At 37.2% G+C, this 18915-nt stretch overlaps 1 protein-coding gene across 3 annotated transcripts in view; it reads right to left on the bottom strand.

Annotated features, from left to right (window-relative positions):
- ATXN7L1 (ataxin 7 like 1) overlaps positions 1–18915 on the bottom strand; it is a 116732-nt gene that overhangs the window by 10673 nt on the left and 87144 nt on the right. For all 3 annotated transcript variants that reach the window (XM_050898167.1, XM_050898182.1, XM_050898175.1), the window contains 5 exons: positions 13405–13688; positions 8394–8476; positions 7279–7535; positions 4855–5047; positions 2264–2385 (listed from right to left, as the gene is read on the bottom strand). In XM_050898167.1, coding sequence (XP_050754124.1) covers positions 2264–2385; positions 4855–5047; positions 7279–7535; positions 8394–8476; positions 13405–13688 — 939 coding nt within the window. The remainder of the gene's footprint in view (positions 1–2263; positions 2386–4854; positions 5048–7278; positions 7536–8393; positions 8477–13404; positions 13689–18915) is intronic.

Below are 18915 nucleotides of genomic sequence, written 5' to 3'. Positions count from 1 at the left end.
CTAGGTAAGTTATTGATTAATTTCACTGATATTGAAAAATTGACAAAATATTAAACAATGCTTGAGAAGCTTTATAACTAGTTGAATACTATCCCGAGAATAAAATCTAATAATATTACCTGTGAAATTAGTAGATTGTATTCAAATTCCTTTCTATTCAGCCATCATCTTCTCTTATTTTATCTAGTCCAGTGTTAACAAAGAACCAGACTTCCATAATGTCTCTTGGAAAATTATCATGTAAGCTTTTCTCATTATTTAGACTAAAATTTAATTCACAGTTTAATCCTATTTCTCTTTGTTAAGAAGCTGTACAATCACCATAACTCTGCCCTTGTTATCCTCACTGCTGACACCTTTTCAGTTTTTAAAGGCTTACTCTTGCCCTCAAAGAACTATGATAAAAGAGCAGCACTGGGTGTGCTGTTTTATCATAAATCAAATCCTAATTACAAGTGTTCTCTGCTGGTATTCTTCCTATGGAGACTGTCAGACAGAACACTGTTTATGGCACAATTACATAAGGGATTACATACAGTCCATGCCGCCAGAAAAGAGGAAGTCCTACTGCCTGTGACTTGCTACGCAAACAAAGCTGCTTATCAGATCCATTCCTCAGTTCATTTTTAAAGAAAGGCCAATAATTCTTACCCACCTTTGTAAAGTTCTTTGAGAACTAGGGATAAAAAGTACTTTGTAAATGTTATTATCGTTCTCAAAATATGGCCTTGCATCGCTTTACCCTTTGTCTCAGCTGGATGAGCCACAGCTACAGAGCTGCACTAGCACTGGTTATAAAACAACAGCTTTACGCATACCCCTGCTTGGGGAAGACAGGAAAAGATCAGTCCAGAGGAGGGTTGAGGACAACAGAAGAATACAATAGGGGTTAAGCACTGTGAGCTTCCTGTGTTACACAGACAAGTAAGTACGGATGGAATTCATTAAAATATTAGAGATTACATAAACAGCTAGAATTTGGGAAAACATTTACAATTGGATTTAGTGGGAGCAGGATGAGGCCTGTTTATTTCTTGTGTCATGTAACTACTACAGAGGTTATTTTTGGTTTTTGTGACAGTAGTGGTACTAGTGACACATTTTCTCAGATGCCTGAGTATCTTTTCTCCTGACAAACAAAGCCAATAGATAACAAGTTTTAATCTTCCTATTTAAGGAAACCAAATTAGTTTTATTTGTGGAAGGCGACAGACACTAGTTAACCGCCAAATTTACAAAGTAGAAGAGAGGAACCCCTTGCAGATCAAGCATGATCTGTCTCTGTAAACAGACATGAAACTGGCCCTTTTACGGCAAACCCAACCATTTCCAAACTATGTCTCCCAGCACAGTAGCACTGTTATCATCAAGTTACCAGGTTAGTCAGACAAGCCAAGCTTTAGTGTTTCAAAAATATATTTAAATAAAAATCAAACCTTGTTTATCTAATGGCTGGCATCCAATGAATATAACACAGTCCTGATAATAAACAGTGACATGAAACACTGCACTTTAGTGTCATTACATGGGAAGAATGCATATTCTGTAGCAGAATACCCCCAAAAAAATCAATCCTATCTGCAGATGCCATGAGCTTTTCAAGTATTTATTTTTTTAAAAGAATTAGCATCTTTTTTAGAAGTGCAGTCTATTTTAATGTATCTGTGTAGCCAAGCCTATAGTGCTTGGAACCTGCATATGTGATATAGAGGTGCTTCAATAGTGAGTAGTAATCAGAATTTTAAGACCCCAAAGCCAGTAAGAGCACTATGGACTAAAAAACTGTCATATTCCATCTTATGCACAGGCAAATGTGTGCTGAGTTCCTTATCTTACAACATGTGGGTCTTACAGAGCAAAGTCTGAATGGGTGATATGGGTGCAGGATACAGGTATAAAAATCTAGGCAAAATCTAACCTGTGTGTTATAAAACGGTATGGTATCAAAACATAGCTCCAAACCCAGAAAACACCGAGCTTTAATGCTTTTAAGTAATGTTAACAGAACTACTGAATTATTCCTCCCCAGATTCAGAGGGCCTAAAAAAAAAGTCCTAAATCTGGCAGAAATTTACATCGGAATAGGAGATTGTTCTGTTGTGCTGCATATTCCTTAACAGAGAAGAGAAAATTTGTACTCATATTACTGCTATGCCTTAATACAGTGGTAATTTTACAAATGCTTCCCATGGAGTGTTTAATTCAGAAGTTTTACAGAATTAAAAATGTTAAACTACCCACCAAGTGTAAAAATCCCACTTACTTCCACATCTGTGAGTTCAAGTGTTTTTCTACCATGGAGTTTAGTGCGAATCGAAAATGGTCCCATCTTCTGTCAAAGACATAATACCCTCTTCCCATTAAGCGACTGCCGTATGAACAAAACTGAAAGAAAAGACATTGCAACGCTGTTTATAAAAAAATATTTCTACATTATAAAATAATTATCATTTATAGATCAAGGAACACCTTTGTAATTTGTATCATGCATATAAGACACCTTTAAAAAGGTGTTTTTCACTATCTGCAGCATAAATACTTTTTGCATGATATATGGAATACGTGCATAATGTTTCAGCTTACTGTAAAGTATACTTCACACTTCATTAACAAGTCAGTTTACTATCAGGTGCCTATGTGTGACAGGGAAAGAATATAAATGCCGAGGTACTGTTAAGGAAGCAATTCTGGCTAATAATACTCTTACTGCCTCAGAAAGACAGTTATGCTATTCTGTGCACATTAAATCTCATAATTGTGTAACAGGAATAAAAATGTAACTGAAGAGGAAAAAGGTGCAATGGGAGCATCTTTAGTATCTATTTAATGAACAAACAAACCAGTGACATTTCAGTAAAAAAAAAAATTATCATCCATGGCACCTGCGCTACAACAGAACACCGGATACGCTCTTCACAGTGTATGAAAATCATCTAGAGGAGTAGTAAATATTTTGAGAATTCTGCAGAGCTCAGGAGTATTTGCACCGCTTCCTCTGGCGAACTTCCTGAAAAGTCCTACTACACTGAAACGGTATGATCAGGAATCTACCCTTTCTTCAGTTCAGTCTTACTGATCTCACATTACGTAGAGAACTGCCGCAACACCTATTTGTGGGAGAGAAACCTGTTATACATCATCCTCAGAAAACAAGACAACTCTCCATCATGCAGGGACCAAGTCACACAAAATCTGGCTGAGAGCAGAAGCTACTGATGCAGTGGAAAAGCATCCCTTTAAAGTACTTTTCACCTTAACGGACAGCGAGTGGTGACTGTAACCGTTTATCTTAAGTCTGTTTCACAACAAGGTTAAACAGGTTAATTAAAACCACCACCTAAGTTGATAAACTAGCCTCACCTCCCAGAGGCACAGATCAGTTACCACTAAGAGGTAGTTTAGGAAGCTACTGCCTTTTCCCCATCAATTACTACCACCTAGCTGGGAGAGGGACTATGTAAGGAAAACAGTCCGCTTCAATATGAAATTTAGCAAGTTAGCATGAACTACGCTGAAGGCGATTTACACCGTCTTTTCTGACTTCACGCTGATATGGACTAAGAACAGTTGTGCTATCAGTAACTGCTTCAGTTGAGAGATGCTAAGATTTCAAAGAACAGATGAGTTGGTGGGATTTGCCTTGAAACAGAACTAGGATCCTAAAACAAAATGGCTATCGACAGCCATGCCTCACTGATGATGCCTGTACAAGAACTGGCTGCACTTAGATTATTTTTTAAATTGTGTGGACAGACATGCAGTGAGCCTTTAGTTTTTAATTAAAAGAGAAGCAGTCAGCAAAACCAAAGTAGAATACAAGACTACCAAGGAAGCAGGATGTTCCTGCATATCATAGTATTATACGGACTATAATAATTCTTATTTTCTGTGTATGTACCAAATACAGAATTTCATCTGACAGTCATTTTATGTTCAGCTCATACTTTTTCCTGGTATCGGACAGTAACAAGTTCTTCTTTGCTCTAGGGAATATAGACAATGCTACAGTTATCACAGTGTTCGTTTTATTCTGCCTATCATACAGAAAACACGTAAGTGAAGTCTTCATTAATTTTATTCCTTGGCTCAACTTTGATGAGAACCAACTGCTTAGAAGTTCAAGAGTTCTCCCATTGCTTCTTGGTTTGTACAGTGTAAACAAACTCACACCGCAGAGATAATGCCACAAGGCAGCTCTTACCACTTACAATGAAATTTCTCACTAATTTTCACACGGGAGAAAGACAAAAACAGCTGCCAGAGAGGCACACACTTAAGCCACTGCAAAGGCAGATGGCCTATGCCATGCTCTACACTTTCCATTTTTAGATGAATGAAGCAATAGCTTCTCAGTCCACATACACTCACATAAATGATATTTAATTACTGCTTCAAACCAGACTACAAAAATCAACGAAGCACTGTAATAGCCCTTTGCTTGCCATATGATTTTCAGAACTATAACCAATTGCAAGGTACAGTTTCGTAAGAATTACGACAACAAAGAGATTATCTGTTCATATCACATTTAAAACAATGCAACTTTCCTCAGTTGAGCAGAATTACACCTGAGTTGCAGGCTACTGAGAAGAAAATCTAAAACTAGAACTTCTGATTTTTTGCTGCTTATCCTCTTCTGCAACCTAGCAATGTTTGTCACATGCACTGACCAGTCTTCTCTTCCTACCTTATCCCATCCATACCATTTTCTGTCAAATGTATTTGTTCTCTTTAGAATACAGTTTTCAGAATGTAAGGTCCTCATTCCTTACATTTTTACCTAATTAATTCTTTTTTCTCCCCTCTCTAATTACATAAGAATAATGGCAAGGCATGCCAGAGACAGACACATACCCCAAGAGGTCTGGGATGGTGTCCAGAAAAATGACAGTCTAATTTCTCAGATTCTTCAGCTCCATCCACTTCTCCTTCATCACTGGACAATCTGCTCGTTAAATCTCCTCCCATGGAAGGCAGTGGCAGTTCTGGTACGTACCCACTGTGGTTTGAAGAACTGTTGCTGTTTATGCTATTTGCAGATGACGGTCTAGAAGGAGAGTATATATTTAAATCATCAGTGTTCAAAGGCTCTGCAAACCTGCCTGCTGGAGTCAAGCATCAAAGTTAATCATACCAGAAATGATCGTACAAAGAAGGACAGTAAAAGATACAGAATAGCTGACATTTGGTCTTGTCAGAAATATATCATGGATTACCATCAAGTTAATGTTAGCAGAAGCACTTTTGTATTGCCTGAAATTTTAAATTTGCCATGAAGTTGAGTTTCAGATCTTGAGAGAGGCAAAGTACATTAAAAACGCAAACAAAAATCAGATGTGTAAAATCTTCTTACATTGCACCATTACTCTGCTACTTGATTAAACCCAAGGGTCCAGTTATGAAATTTTAGTTCATACCAAAATCCTACTGAAATTAGTGTACTAAATATAACAACAGTGTTTAGCTGACACTCTCTACAGCTAGATTAGTAAGTGAAGTAACTGGGAGGACCTCTTACAGCATGTAGGTTTTCTTTACCTTTGTCTAAAATCCGATAAAACAAAGTCGGAATGCCTTTGCACCACAGGGCACAGTGGTGCCTTGCCTTTCAAAAGTAGCTTTGAAACAAACTAGATTAGAAGTGGGCATGCAAAAGGATTCTCAATTACAGTCTGTACAACCAAGTACGTATGTGGACCTCTGAGGCTGGAGGAGATGTCCGCGTTGAGCAAAATCTGAAGAAGATCATCTTCAATCTCACGAAGTTATGCCATCAGGACACAGCAGTCACTAAGACTGTGGACAGGTGCCCTCTTCTGAACTGAGCAGGGATTGCTCACCAATGTCCGTCAGCTAGAAATAACTGCTGCAGTTGCTGTTGCAAGGGATAGATTGTGCGAGTGCTCCTTAGCCCTCAGGAAAAGTCAGCCAGGTCGAGCCAGTCACCATCAGTGAAACCAGCAAGCTTTGCCTCAGCAGAGCAGGGAGCACTCACATAACCTCTTCCAGCAGCGGCAGAGCTGCAGGCTTGCTGGCTCCCAGCAGAGCAGTAGCGAGGCTTTCCTCTGGCACGGCTGCTTGCAAAAACAGACAGGACGACAGAACTACCTTTGCAATTTCTTCAGCTGACTCTCACTGAATCGCATTCCAGTTTTGCTTCTTTGACTGTAACACCTACTAAAAACAATGTCTGTCTGTCCCTCTGTGCGCCTCTCTATGTAAGGACTGTGTAAGGTCACTCCTCTTACAAGAATTTTGCAGACTTGTCACCGATTTATCTATGGGTATTCTTTCGTTGTCCTTTCACTCAAACCCTGGAAGGCCCACCTCTGCCACTGTATGAATAAAATTTCATTATGGCTTGATGAACACACAGAAAACATTGGAAATGGCTGTCTCTGTAAGACTTGAGATAGCAAATACAACAAATCTCTCTTTGAAATAGGGACTATCTTAGTACAAAAGCCCCCAAATGGGCACCCAATCCTGATCAAGGCTTCTGCAAAGAAAAGAAATCTGAAACAAAGTAAACATGAACAAAACCAACTAGTTTAGCTCTATCTACTCCAGCCAAAACGAGTACCAAAAAAACCCCCAAACAAACAAAACATACGGGAAGTTTACCAGAGGATAATTAGAATTCAGTAGATCCAATACCTCATTCTAGTTTTTCTAAAGGGATGTCTTTAGAAGTCTGCACCGTCTGTCTGAACACTGTTTTTGTCCCTTCTAAAGAAAATCTTCAAAATGAGGAAAGACATGCTATGGACAGTTTCAAATCAACAGTTTTAAGAACCAGCTGCTTACATTGTCATTTACACTAAATTACACCTTTTTTTACAAGACATTCCGTTGATGTAATTGGTGAAGTATTTGCAGAGAAAAATTCTACATAGATGTGCAGAATTTCAGCACTGATACCTACCCTGACTCATGTAAACAGACTTTTATTCCCAAATGTGCCAGAATAACTTGAATGTAAACTTTCCTAATTATTACTGACCATTTTAGCCAAAAAATGCAGTTAGTCTGAGATTCTGAGCCGACGGTGGCCACCACTCGTTACCTCATTCCCAATCAGACCACAGGCTACCATGGAGAGATTTAGATAAGATAAGCATAGTCTATCTTCTACTGCTAGCAGAAACTCTTATATTAATATGTTTTACTTCATGCCTAAAGAAGTACCAAATGCTTATAAAATAAACTGTATGAAAGACTAAGACATTTCTTACAGCACCTTCAGAATGCAACATTCCACACTGGAGAATTGCTTACCTTGGAAGTACAGAATTTGGTGGTCTAGATTTTGCAGGAGATGTTACTTTAGATTCTTGCCCAGAGTTCACTGAAGATCCTGACAGAGAGTCTTGTGCTGGTGTGGGCTGGCTCTGATAGCTTTCTCTTGCAGATGGTGGATGCTCTTTGTCTTTTGCAACTTCTTTTTCCCTGGATCGAGCTTTGTGTTCAGCTAGAAGGATGTCAAACTGTTTTTTACGGCCTGGAACTGCTCGTCGATGATTAAGTGAATGAGTCTAAAAATAGGGTGGTTAAAAAGCATTTGTGTGTGCATGACATTGTTTATGAGTCCTCTATACTTCCGATACACCACAACTCTAAAAGATAAAATCTACTTCAAACAACTTTAGCCACAGTTATGGAAATAAAGCTGTTATTCCACATTATCTTTGATAATTTATGAAGTCATTCTTAAGAAATGCCAACATCAAGGCTAAAATTACTTTTTGCAACAATTTTCATATAATAGAGGCTATTGACTTACCTTTTCCAAGACAGAAAATATAATTCCAATAATTTTAAAATATTAAGTAGTAACATCATTGTAGCTCTTAACTTGCAATGAAAAATTTATTTCATTGGATTGAAAAATGTGAATACATTTTAAAGCGAATTTAACTGATCATCTCTACTGACAGGCAGCCCATACACATACAAATGTTCATTATAAATGTCTTACATTGCTGCTACTTTTTGACATGAGACTTACTGCTATCACGAGGGCAGCCTCCAAGTAATTTATTATACAAAAATCATGTTAATTTTTTACTAAAAATTGACTATACGTCAACATTGTTGCACACATGAACCAAAAAAGGAGCATTTAAAATAACACTTGTGCTTCTACATGAAACGTTAATGCTTTTTGCATAACAAAGTGACAAGAAAAAAAAAATCGTTTTAGAAATATCAGTGGAATAATGCAGATGCTCTGATTCAAAGAAACAGAATTACTCAAAAGAATTACCTGAAGACAGCGTCTGAATACCATACCCATTGTCTGTAAGACAGGAGCAGGTATGACCTCTCAAACTACTGTGGTAGGATTAAAACTATAACAAAGCATCTGATATTTTATCTTCTAAGAAAAATACCTTGCAGGTGAGCGATCTTGTGCAAGGTTTCTTTGTTTCAGGATCCAGTACTCCACAGTGTTTATTTGGGTCAAATTCTCTTTCTGTTTGATGGGGGGGTGGGTAGAAAAAGGAGAAAAAATAGATTATTACAGAAATTTTAACCAGAGTAGCTATAGAACTTTGCCTGATAGAACTTAATTCAACCAGGCTCAGCCTGAACCACTGATCCCAACCCCAGCACCCCATGGCCACGTACATCTCTCATACAGGTGTGCATTTTTTTGGTCCTTACATGTTTCAAACTATTTAGAGCAGGATTTCAGTCACTGACTTCATAGAAATAAGTCTGCTTACAGAGCTGTACTCAACAGAGTGGCCCAAACACAGGACCAAGCCAAAAACCTGCAAGTTCAATTCCTTCTCTAATGCTGACTGCCTGTGAGGCCGTGAAATACAGCATGTGCAAATCTAGCTTCTGAGTTTGGCTAAGACACATATAGACTAAATATCACAAGTGCTTTGAACAACATTTCTTTGACATACTCAGAAACTCTGAAAAACAACCCATGGTGTCTCAAAAGTTAATGCACAATTACTAGTGGCATTTTAAAAACAAAATTGATCTAAATCTGTCCTCTAAATCTATGTAAAAATAATGTGTATGTTAGTTCTTATTTCCCTAAGTGAAGGGAGGCATGGAGTTTAACGTTTGCAGAGATTATGAAAAAAAGGCATTTACATGAGTTCAACTCATGATTAACATTAAAAGTGCATTAATATTTAATATGTTGTATTTGCATATTTCATTTTCATTAATATTTTAGTATTTATATACCACAGATAGCATCACCTCCTTTAGGTTATGTTAATATAATTTTAGGGTTTGCACTACAGAGCTGTAACAAAACTACAGGCATATGCTTTTTAGTTTATGCCACCAAAAAAATCCACCATTATCTTTATATACCTTGACATCACATGTTTTAATTGGCAGACTGGTTTGCTTTTGTTTGATAGTGGAATATAAACTATTTGCCAAAGCCGATTTCAACTATGCAGTGGTGTTACATTCAGATATAATAAACGTCCTGTACTGAAATACAACATTTAATCTGAGGGTCTAAAAATTCTTTATAAACAAACAAATCAGAGCTAAGATGAAGACAGCAATTCACAGCTATGTTACAATGTTATGACAGCATCACAGCAAGTAGAACAGCCGGAAGAAGAAACGTGAGGCCAAGTAGCCTACGTTAGACAACAACTGTCCTCCAGATATCAAAACTACTAGCGGTTTTATGTATTCTGCTATATGGACTTAAAAATGATAAAGCAAACATGAAATGGTTATGTTATCGACCTATTAGCAGAGACATATCAAAAAGTGAGCTTGGAAAAAACAGTTGGCACTGTTTTTTTGGCGAGATCTACAAAGGGACTGAAATCTGTCACAAGTAGTTGTAGTTTCTGTGGCCTTTACAGCACAACAGAAACAGAAAAGTAGCTGCATATGACTAAATATAATAAACATTTTTTTTCTACTTAATGGATGAAAACACATGTTCATGAACTAAAGGAGTTAATTACTCCTGGTTTTTGAGTGTATGATGTTCCTATCACAGTTTCCTGAATCACCCGCCTAAAAACCCTCAATGCAAATTAAAAACCAAACTAAATAGACTATATGGACTTATAAATATGCCTTCAAATAAAAAATCCTGAGGGTAATCATAAGGCTGTGGAATGTGTTCCGAAAGTCACCAAGCGAGGACTGTTTTGGACCAACAGGGAAACATACTTCAAAAATCAAAAGTGCTCCCTTTGGGAGCATCCAGATTGCTACTTGTCAGTAAGTGTCCCAACCAAGCAAGACTTGCAGGACTGATTATAGCAAAGCCAGTTATTAGGAAACCATATAGAGGTAAAATCAACATAGGGAATTAGAGACAGAAAAAGTGGAAGCCTCCACCATCTACCGAACAACAAAATAACATGCTTTCCCTGAGAAACAGAAAATACTAAACAAACAGGGAACCGCTTCTCCTGGCTGAAACATGCATGGCTGTTCCGGAGAAATCGTGAACATCTAATTGCCAGCTACAGACGTGCCTGGTTTGGGCAGCACATTAAATGAAGATTATAATCTTCTTATCAATAACGAAATGCAGCTTCTGACTACCTCTGTATTAGGGAATGTGTAGCTTGAGAACCCCTAGATTCCTGTGCACAGGCACAGCTTGAGAAAGCTGCTTCTCCAGAATGGATTCCACTTCTTCAGGTTCAGTGGACGAAGCAAAGAGCATTCATTATAACCTCACTGAAAGAAGAGGAAGGGCCAAAACTGAATTGTCTCAAACTCCTGTTTGCAACACAACAGATATTCCTGGTGTAAACTGGGCATCTGCATTCTTTAACTTCACCCCAAAGAGAACAAGAACTAGGGAAGATTTAGGAAAAAAAAATTTTTTTTTTTTTTTTTTTTGCAGTTTGCGACTAGGGAACGCTGATCCACTTATGCTGGGCAGCTACAGACTGTCTTTTGTGGTTCCACAAGCTGTTTCCTCTCTCTCACCAATGACAGCGCTCCTGAAAAGAGGGCAGGTTCATTCATCACCCAAACAACCACCAGCTCTCCGCAAAGGAAAAAAAAAAACAAATTTCAGCCACAGTCAGGGAAATGGTGTGAGAGGGAGTGGAGGTTGCTAAAAAGGAAAGAAAACAGATGTAAACTGGCCAGACCTATTAAGGAGCTTCAAAAATTAACAGCTGTACAGTTGCACAGCAGCAGACTGAGGGAAACCTAAATCCCCTAGCCACCGTCTCATTCTTTTAATGTGAAATGAATGAAATTTATGGGCTATCTAAAATAATCATCTCGTTGACCTTCCCAGATCTTTTTCTCAGCCTTTGCACAGTCCTGTATAATAATGGAAAGGAATCCATCATAGTGACACACAATCTACAGGCAATTCATCTACAGTGCTCTCAGGACTTCTCCTATTTGCATCATCGCTAAATTATTGCGTTGCTGCATCAATACATGAGGCAGTAGAAGCAAGACTGAACAGATTCTAAATCTGATGACAGAGGAGCTTTAAAAAAAAGTATCAATTCTGTGGATTTGTTAACCATATAAAAGTAAACTAATGCCTATCAGAGTGCTCAAACAGTCCTGTGCAGAAATTTCCACCAGTGAAACGTTCCCTAGCCTAGAAGGCACTGCAAGGAACAGCTTAGAGACAGAATAGCGATGGAGTCACCTCCACAGAAAAAGCAAGCAAGCTGAAGGAAGGCCCTACATAAATGATTCTCATTTATGAACACATTTCAGCAAGCACTTGTACAAAAAAGGTACAAGTATCACCTACAGCCCTGCGGTGGTACGTGGTGACATGAGGAAAACAAGTATCTCAAACAGTATCAGTTTCAATTGCCCAAGTAGGAATTCAGAATTGATTAGCTAAATGAAGCATCTAAACCATTAAGGGAAATAACAGGTTAAAAGAAACCAATATTTTAAATTAACTGCAAAATATACAGAGTTTTTATTAGAATAACAAATTGGATCTTAGCAAGTGAAATGTAAGGTTTAAAAGCCTAATCAGCTACTTTCTCATAATATTTTTTCGTTTTGTGGAGCACTATAAATGAACAACGGTTCTGTTTTCTATATATGCCACCTTTAACTAGTTAAGAAAGCAATCAGTGTACTGAATCCTTTAAGGCAATGGCGTTGTTCCATACCCCACACAGCCCTAGCAAACACCTCGCACTGGTCTGGAATCAAGCCAAGGTAGCAGTACCACAGGCTAACTGCCAAATTTGAGAAAATGAAAAAAATAAACCTGATATTCAGTCAAAAAATAGGGCACACTCATTAACTGGAAATGAAAGCATTTATCTTGTACAACTTATACTTGGTTCATAACTAGTGCACATTTAGAAATCATGTGAACTACCTTTCTGCCAAAGTGACGATCTAATGCGGATCATGCTGCCGTTAGCAAAATTAGCCTTTCAGTACACACAAGAAGTTCCTGCCCAAATCACAAAGTACTGCCAGCTGATGAATAGACCCTGCACAGCTTCTGAAGCCGTAAACTTGAGTTGGTTACTTTCGCTTTAAAAAAAAAAAAAAAAAAAAAAAAAAAATCCCTCAAAATACTTTGTTTCCTTTCATTCAGAACAAAAATAGGTTTTCAGCTTTAGGGGGCAAATTCTCTACTCACTGCCCAACAGCTGGCATGGGTCACCTCTGGGGAAGTCCACGGAAAATAATTCTTCCTCCCAATGGACGGCAACCTTTCTAACAGAGCCTCTGCCCTCCCACGAAGGGGCGTTCTGTGCTTCGGTGGCAGATTTGCACGGGGACCTACATCCTCAATACTGGTCTGCCTAAGACCATCCAGGGCATTTCCACATTTAATGTCGCTCCCGCAACCCCACCGTCCTGTCTTCCTGAGAAAGATCAAGATCCCCGCACTACAATGTCTTCGCTCCAGTGTGAATCACAGGGGGAGCGGGGTGGAGGGGAATTATGACTTTTAAGACTTCCCCAGCACTTCCCATATCTTCTTAGAATTTTCTGGTAAAAATCATGACTCAGTGGATAATCCAATGTCTTAAACCTTCAACTGTTCAACTTGACCATGACTATACTAAAGTCACCTAACCAAGGCACATGTTCTTTTGTTGTAAACAGACCCAAATTACATAATGGCTTGAGAAAGGCTTCTGCCTTTCTGTTTTAATGAATTCACTTCCTTAAAAATTTATGTTTGGCTTGACCAGTTGAGAAACACATTAAACACTCTAATTTCAAGCTAAACAGAGTGTGTACTTTGAAAATATTGTACGCATGCTAAGAGTGTGAAAGCTTTCTTTTTCATATATGCAAACTGGCATCTTACAGTAAAAAAATCAAACCCAAAAGAGGCTACAGCATTTTATTAGTACATTATTTCTGAGCTATAGAGATATTAATGAAGAAAGCGGACTACCTCAAAAGATGAACTACAACATCACTCACCTGAAAGTCTTTTGTAAGGCTTGTTACTGCTTTTAGTGCCATTTTGGTGTTTCTTGTCTATTGATGGAGCTACAATTCCTTTGCCGTTCAGAATCTTTTCTGGTGACGGTGGCACTGACTTGGATGTCAAACCAGATTTAACCAAGGTTGGAGCAGGTATGGTGGATGAAGAGGCTGAGGAGGAGGTGATGGTGGTAGTGGTTGCAGAATTCATTTTAACATTGGCACCATCTGCCTTCACTAGGTTAGGAATTTTCTCTAGACTGACTACTGGAACAGGAACGCTGCAAAACCAAAGAAAAATCTTCACGTTATGTTTTCTGTACCAAGGATTTACAGTTACTTAATCCCCTTCCAGAGATATAAAAATTTTGATGCAAGTGACACAATATCTTCAGACCAGACTAAAATGAAATACTTAGTGCCATTATTGACTATTTTTGTTCAACCAAATGTTTACAAAACCAGGCATCTGTAAAGCCTGGCAATGTAGGGAATTATGAAATGAACCTTTTTATTCTTTTTTAAGATCCAATTCCCTACTACTCATAAACAAAATAAGTCTTTGGTACTAAGCAAAACATACCCCCTTACATATATGGTCTCATGCCTTTAACACAAGCACATATCAGATATGTGTATGCTGTACTAAACTCACCATGATAACAAAGTAGTTTGCTAACAATATTAATATTTTTAAATAAACACAAAAATAATTCATTTGCTCAGATGTGTCTGAATGACATACAAGTTCTGGAAACAAGGAGAAAAGAGATTTTAAGCATAGAAATCTTAACAGCGGTCCCTTTATAACTATTAAAATCCTTGATGAATTGAGCATTACTAAAATGTATTTTTAATAAAATCTTATGAAATTAAAAATAAAAAGTCCCAATATAATTATTAGCTTAGTTGGTCCTTTTCAGAATAAAGTTTGCAATAAATAACTTCTCCTAACTTAACTACCATCACAGCATATTTGTGACACTAACAAATGTTACCTTCTCAATTTGGCAGCAAAAAAGACTGAGACAACTCCAACATTATTTTAACATTTCCGGCTCCTATCTGCATGAGGAAATACCCAACAATGATAGCTGCTTTTTACCTACCCAACAACTCCAAAATTGGATGTCTTGTGACTACCAATTAATATATAAATTATACACCCCTCCTTACTGAAACAAACCCAGAGAAAAAATATTAATTTAAAAAACTAAATTCTCAGAGCTTTAAGCCCAGGTTTCATTGGAGGCTGCAAATGAAAACATCTCACTCAGTTCTTCCCATACACTGCCTGAAGAGTTGCTTTTGCCAAATAGTTGACTATCTGCCTTGTAAGCAAATTCACCCACGGATCATGCAAAAATGACAATTTTCAGATGATCATTCCACAGTGAGTAAACAAAAGAAACACAAGTTTTCTTAAATACAAATGCAATGGTAATGTTTAAAAGGTAAACCAAATTCCTCATCTAGAAGCATGAGAGCCTCCTTAACAGTATTCCTATCTTTTCCTTTCTGAATTGCACAGAACTAAGCTAACCTCTGTAATTTTAACCCCCAGCATAAAGGTGACACTCGAGGAGGCTGTCCCACACAGAAAAACTTCTTAAAACTCAGTGATTCTTTAATCTATTATTATCTTAAAGGTTTAACTTGATGCACATGCTTAAATGAATGTATTTATAAAGAGTGCGAAATTACTCCTTAGCAAACTGTACTCAAAGAACAATCTGCTTCTTGCACGTCACTGCAGTAATTTTGCATGGCAGTGCAGAGCTTCTACAAGTGCATTACTCATGTGACGTTTGTTAAACACACAACCGCTGCTAAATCAGTATATATTCTGAAGTGTGCTGGCATGTTGCAGTTCAGGTAAGCGGAGTTTCTTGCCAGAGACCACACTGTTGTCAGTGTCCCAAAACAGGCAACGTTTCCCCGTCTGCACATCACTGTATGGTTTGGGGCTTCCCTCCATTCACAAGTCTCACATAATTTCAGTTTTTTGTGTCTGAAAAAATGGCATCTTCGCTGCATTCCTCCTACGGAAGGAGTGGTTAACAGGTGTGGAGTTTCTACAATCAGAAAAAGATGACTTTGAGATGGCATTCTCCATGGGACACCCTTCGGAAACATCGGAAGCAGGATCCAAAATAACTCAAGTCCTGACCTTCCTGGGCGACTACAAAACCTCTGTTTCTCTGTAGCTGCTGAAGATGATAAGCAAAAAGTGCGGCTGGAGCGGACTCTCCCGTACCGGAAAGCTGTTAATCTTTGTTCTAAGGGTATTTTAACATAGAAAAATGTATGAACCTAGATATAAACAATACATGTATAAAACTAAAAAGAAGATTTAGACACCAAGACATATTCTGGAACTGGAATTAAATTATATGAAACTTCGATATCCTGTGGTACCATAAATACAGCAGTCAGCTAGTCAGAATACACATCTGACTGCAGTGAAATGTGGAGCATTGGCCAGTAACTAAGCAAAAAAATGTAACTTACTCACAAAACCAGAACTGCATAGATATTTCAATGAATGCAAACATGGAGCTATGAAAGAGAGGATTTGCTCCTCTACTTTTTTTAACTGCTCTGAATTTATTAAGTTAAATGACAGACAAAAATTATAACATCTCAGGGTAGGAATTAATTTTTTTTTGCTTTTAAACAGATGGCAATTACATTTTCTGAAAACAGGAGAATTTTTTTACCCTAGATCAAGTCGTTTTACTATAGAAAAACTATGTAAAAACATATGAACAAATCTTCATGCCTAAGTTCTATCTTAATTCAAAGTACTGACACATAGTGAAAGGGTCAAGTTCATTATCTCGTCTAGCAGCAAAATACAGTTAATAAATATGAAAAAAGTTTCTCTGTTTTGCAGTGCCCAGAACCTCAAATCCTAGGGCACATACGGATGGATCACTGTGACAATGAAAAAAGCCCAGGGGAGGGAACATTTTCACTTAGTTTTGTTACGGATCAACAAGTCAACCTTCATTATGCACTTCATTGCAATGTAGAAGAAAAAAGAAAAATACTCCAGTATTTGAAGACACACATTCTATAGGACTCCTGGCAGTCTACAGTAAATTATTTGAGATTTTAGAAGCTACAGATGATAATGTCTCTTTTTTTTTTTTTTTTTTTTTTAAATATAAGTGGGTAGTGCATTCAACATTAAGGAACTCTAGTTTCACCTTAGCATAACACATAAAGATGAATCGATAACCAAACAGCAAATTGGAAGCTGCACAGGACCAGTGACAATGGTCAACTACTCAGAACTAAAAAAGTAAATAAATCACAAATGCTTGTATTTATATTTGATGGTTAAAGACAGTTCTTTTCCCAAACTGAGTTTTTTGAGTGAAAATTGAGAATTTCTTTTAAAAGTTTGTTAGCAAAATAAAAAATAAGGTTTTTAATCTTATTTACTATATTTTAAAAAGACTTTTTGAATGAAGAGCCTGTTTAGATTTATTAAACACAACTGCGGAGAAGGACAATTATAAAAATGACACGCAATAAACAAAAACTGAGGAAGGGCACACAACAAACAGTAAAAATGAGAAAAATGGGAGTACAGATCATTGCCAAAGATAGGTGAGAAAAATCTGTATTCAGTAAAGACAAGTTTACATTTTTTTTTTTTTTACAAAATAAATTCTAATAATAATAGCAGTATCTACCTAAAGGACAGTAAAATAGTTATTAGCGATGCAAAAATGACAGAAACGTTCCGTATTTCTTCTATACTAAGAAGGAAGCATGATAACGCTCTCCAATCAGATAAAAATGTTTTTTGATTCCCTCAGTAAGTGTAAAGAGCCAGCTGAAAAATCATGATTTTTTTTTTTTATTTTTTTTTAACATAAGCAAACCTGGATAATGTGGCCATGAGTTCCGAAAGAGTTGAAAAGATATTGGGTCTCAGCATATTAATTTCTAATTGAATCTTGGAATATTTGGCAACTTAGAGAAGCTAGCTGAGTGCTCCTGTTGCATCCACACTGAAAACCCAAACCAGAGTGTCTTGGAAGAAATAATGGAAAAGCTAATAAAAATAAACGGATAAACAATTAGTTCACATGGTTTTGCTGAAAATCAGATCTTGGCAAAAAAATCTGGTTGCACTTTTTGACAAGGTTACCAGTTAAGCTGACAAAGGTAACTGTGAAAATGTTCCAACTTTTGAAAGGCGTTGTAAAACACAAATAAGAACACTTTAAAAGCAAATGTTAAACAACATAAAATTAAAAACTAGTTTTTCAGAGATTTATGATTCAATAAGGGTGTTTGCTAGGGGGATCTTTTAGCCATCATTACTAAGTCTAACATGACCAAAAACTTCACTGGTCTTCAGCAATAAATATAAGATTACTGGTGACAACATTTGCTGATGGAATCAGGATCGAGGGAAACTAAATAATGAAGAGACAAAGGCAGTTATAAAAAGTAGCACGGAGTGTTTGGTAAAGTTCATTAATTCAAAAAGATACTTTAATACAAGCAAATGTAAAGGTACACATGAAATAACAAGCTATTCAGTCTGCCCTGAAATACGGGGAAACAACATACTGGAAAATAGTGACAAAAATATTTAGTGGTCACAGTGGATAAGCAATATGACCTTTTACTGTATTGTTATATTAAAAAAGGGATATGGCAAATAAGTTTAAGGAACAAATTTAGTTTTCATACGTCCCTGGTTATGCTGATACTGGAATATGGCCTCCAGTGTTGCTAACCAGTGGTTCAATACCAATGGTGATGAATTAGAAGGGAACCAGAAAAAGGCGACAAAAATATCCGAGCGCTACACGAAGTTCTTGATCATGACAGGCTTCAAAAGCTCATTCTCTTTTTCAGATAAGATAATTGATTTCCTTCTGTTTTCTCATGTTCTTGGTCAGGTACTTGGACTAGATAATCACTGTAGGTCCCTTCCAACTGAAATTATTCTATTCTATTCCACCCTATTCTATGCTATTCCACCTTATTCTATTCTATTCAACCTTATTCTATTCTATCCCACCTTATTCTATTCTATCTTATCCTATCCTAACTACTCCTTCAGCAGAACCCGCGACAAACTCCCGAAACAAGAGTGAATTTCCCTCCTAAGTATCTTGTGGCAATTTTTTTAGTTCCAAGCCATTGCTTGTCACTGTCATTCCCAAGCAAGAAAAATAATTGTAGTATGTCACAACACTCCTTGTACCTGGAGCTCCTTATTACCTCTGTTTTCCTTTCTTCAGGCTTTTAAAAATTATTTTTCCTTGCTGTTATGTAACTTTGCTGGGTCATTCATAACTATATTCATGCTAAAATCTCAGCCACTCATTCAACTCTCTTCAAATTTGTGTGAAAAGAAAGTCATAAACATTTAAAAACATAAAACATTGCTCTATTCTACATTGCTGGGATTGCCTCTACAATGTAACAAAGTATTTGTGATTTAGTGTTAGAACATGTGGTCCAAGTTAATTCTGC

Source organism: Gymnogyps californianus, chromosome 1 (assembly GCF_018139145.2).
Source record: "Gymnogyps californianus isolate 813 chromosome 1, ASM1813914v2, whole genome shotgun sequence".
NCBI lineage: Eukaryota > Metazoa > Chordata > Aves > Accipitriformes > Cathartidae > Gymnogyps > Gymnogyps californianus.
This window is presented reverse-complemented; position numbering and strand designations above follow the sequence as displayed.